This window comes from Penaeus japonicus, unplaced genomic scaffold, assembly GCF_977035675.1.
Source record: "Penaeus japonicus unplaced genomic scaffold, GWHDUDI00000001_assembly GWHDUDI00000029, whole genome shotgun sequence".
Taxonomy (NCBI): Eukaryota; Metazoa; Arthropoda; class Malacostraca; order Decapoda; family Penaeidae; genus Penaeus; species Penaeus japonicus.
Window position 1 is genome coordinate 31,430,988 of NW_028234431.1, and position 2,500 is coordinate 31,433,487.

A 2,500-nucleotide genomic window follows, 5' to 3' on the forward strand; every position below is an offset into this window, starting at 1 on the left:
AACAAAATGCAAAAAAAAAAAAAATAAATAATAAAAAAAAAATCACATACGAAATACGAAATACAAAAACAATACAAATAAAACGAGAAGAAATGCAAAATACGAATTAGATATGAAACAGCAGAGCACGAGCGCCCTGGCAAAGGCCATCAGACTAAAATATTCATTGACGAAAACCAAATGAACTGGAAAGGTCGAGAATTCTAGGGTGAAACTAACGACATTTCCGGCGCGACAAAAGCTATTCAGGCATTTAATCGACTAAAGATCGTTAACAGAATATGACACAGATAGATAGACACAGATGAGCGACAGGTTCGATAACGGAACTTAGTAATATTTCGTATATTGCAAAATGTTTGTCTTTTATTCGTTCGAGGTTCTGTCAAGTGAGTCATTTTCGATCCTGATGGAGTATACTGTAGATAGCATCATGATTACTTGTCACTTAGACATAGAAGCAATATTCCACCGAGTGAAGTTAATCATTTCTGATATAGCATTCCCACAAGGAGAGTGATTAAAAAGTTGTCTTTGGACTTTGTGAATGACTTAATACACTGCCTTGGTCTGTTCACGAAAACACACACAAACACACACACACACACACACACACACACACACACACACACACACACACACATACACACACACACACAATTTCCCAATAGCCATACGCTCTGAGGGGGATCACTGCTGCAGCTGAGGTATAGGGAAAGATTAATAGGCTCTCGGGGAAAACATTTATAACACTGCAGTTTCACAGTCCATATGAACAAGCTATTATCCAACTGTCAAATAGATTTCTATAGAATGTACAACATATTTATTTCCAACCTTTCATTGAGGATTTTCTTTAATTAAGGCATTTTTGTGTTATATTTATATAATTCGTAGGTTGTAATTCGTAAGTGTCATCCAGATATACGTTGAACTTGTATTACCTTCATATATCACTAATGAATGCCATATAGATAAACAGATTTTGAATTATCTTCATGAGTATGGAATTTCAAGGCTAGATTCTAACCCTCGGAATATACAAGATGCACAAGCAAATCTAAAATTCATTGAAATTTTGATATTGCAATAATCCGCTCTACCATTGATTTCTTCCGACGTTCTTGAAATAACCTGATGGGAAAAAAATATTGCAATTTACAGATGCAATACAAATACACATCTAAGATTATCCCCCCCAAAAAAAATCTTAGAATTTCCTGGCTTAAGAGTTGAATAATTTCTCTACCAATCCTAAACACTAGCAGGTATTAACGTCCCCCCCCCCCCACCACCACTCCCCACCCCTTAATCTCATGCTTATGCAAAGTATTATCCCCTTAATTGCATGGATTCCTCCCAGATCAATCACTACTATCTTATACTATTCATTACTTAGCTAACTCATAACCAGCCGTCCCGACCTCATGATCTAAAATTCCTGAAGAGTTTACCTGGAAGCTTACTTTTGTACCCAAAGCAAGTTCTGAACCAAGATTTAAATGCATTTGGCAAACCATTCTGCTCGTGTTCTCAACAGGAAAGTGTAAACCACTTTTTCTCAAGGGTCTCAACTTGACACATCTCAAGGGGACGTGTTATTTAGCGTCCTAATGCACTGGTTATTAGAATGTGTATGTGTGAATATATATATATATATATATATATATATATATATGTATATATATATATATATATATATATATATATATTATATATATATATATATATATATATATATATATATATATATATATATATATATATATTATATATATATATATATATATATATATATATAATATATATATATATATATATATATATACTTATTATATATATATATATATATATATATATATTATATATATATATTATATAGTATATATATATATATATATATATATATATATATATATTATATATATATATATATATATATATATATATGCATATACGTATATACATATATATGTATATATATATATACATATATATCTATAAATATAAATATATCTATATATATATATATATAATATATATATATATATATATAGACGTATATATATATATATATATATATATATATATATATATATATATATATATATATATATATAAATATATATATAGACGCATATATATATATATATATATATATATATATATATATATATATATATATATTATATATATATATATATATGTATATATATATATACACAAATATACATATATATATATATATGCATATATATATCTATATATATATATATATATATATATATATATATATATATATATATATATATCACTTCAGAGTAATCCCATTACTTGTTCTGCTGACGATATGTGCACCAGGATCATACGCACTCTCAGCGAGATACAAGACGAAACCCAGGATGAGCTTAATCCAGGCATCTCGAGACCCCATTAGATCAAGAAAGCAACATGAGCAAGAAAATACCTCATAGAATTCAAGCATGTTGGAAAAGCAAAG

The 2,500-nt window shown here is 28.4% G+C and overlaps 1 protein-coding gene across 1 annotated transcript in view; it reads right to left on the minus strand.

The window, feature by feature from the left end:
* LOC122257218 (uncharacterized) overlaps window positions 1-2,485 on the minus strand; it is a 35,148-nt gene extending 32,663 nt beyond the window's left edge. The window contains exons 1-4 of the mRNA XM_086554414.1: window positions 2,335-2,485; window positions 1,396-1,486; window positions 1,104-1,134; window positions 678-791 (exon numbers count right to left, since the gene is read on the minus strand). Of these exons, the coding sequence (XP_086410540.1) occupies window positions 678-791; window positions 1,104-1,134; window positions 1,396-1,486; window positions 2,335-2,485 (387 nt within the window). The remainder of the gene's footprint in view (window positions 1-677; window positions 792-1,103; window positions 1,135-1,395; window positions 1,487-2,334) is intronic.
* Between the last annotated feature and the right edge of the window lie 15 nt (window positions 2,486-2,500).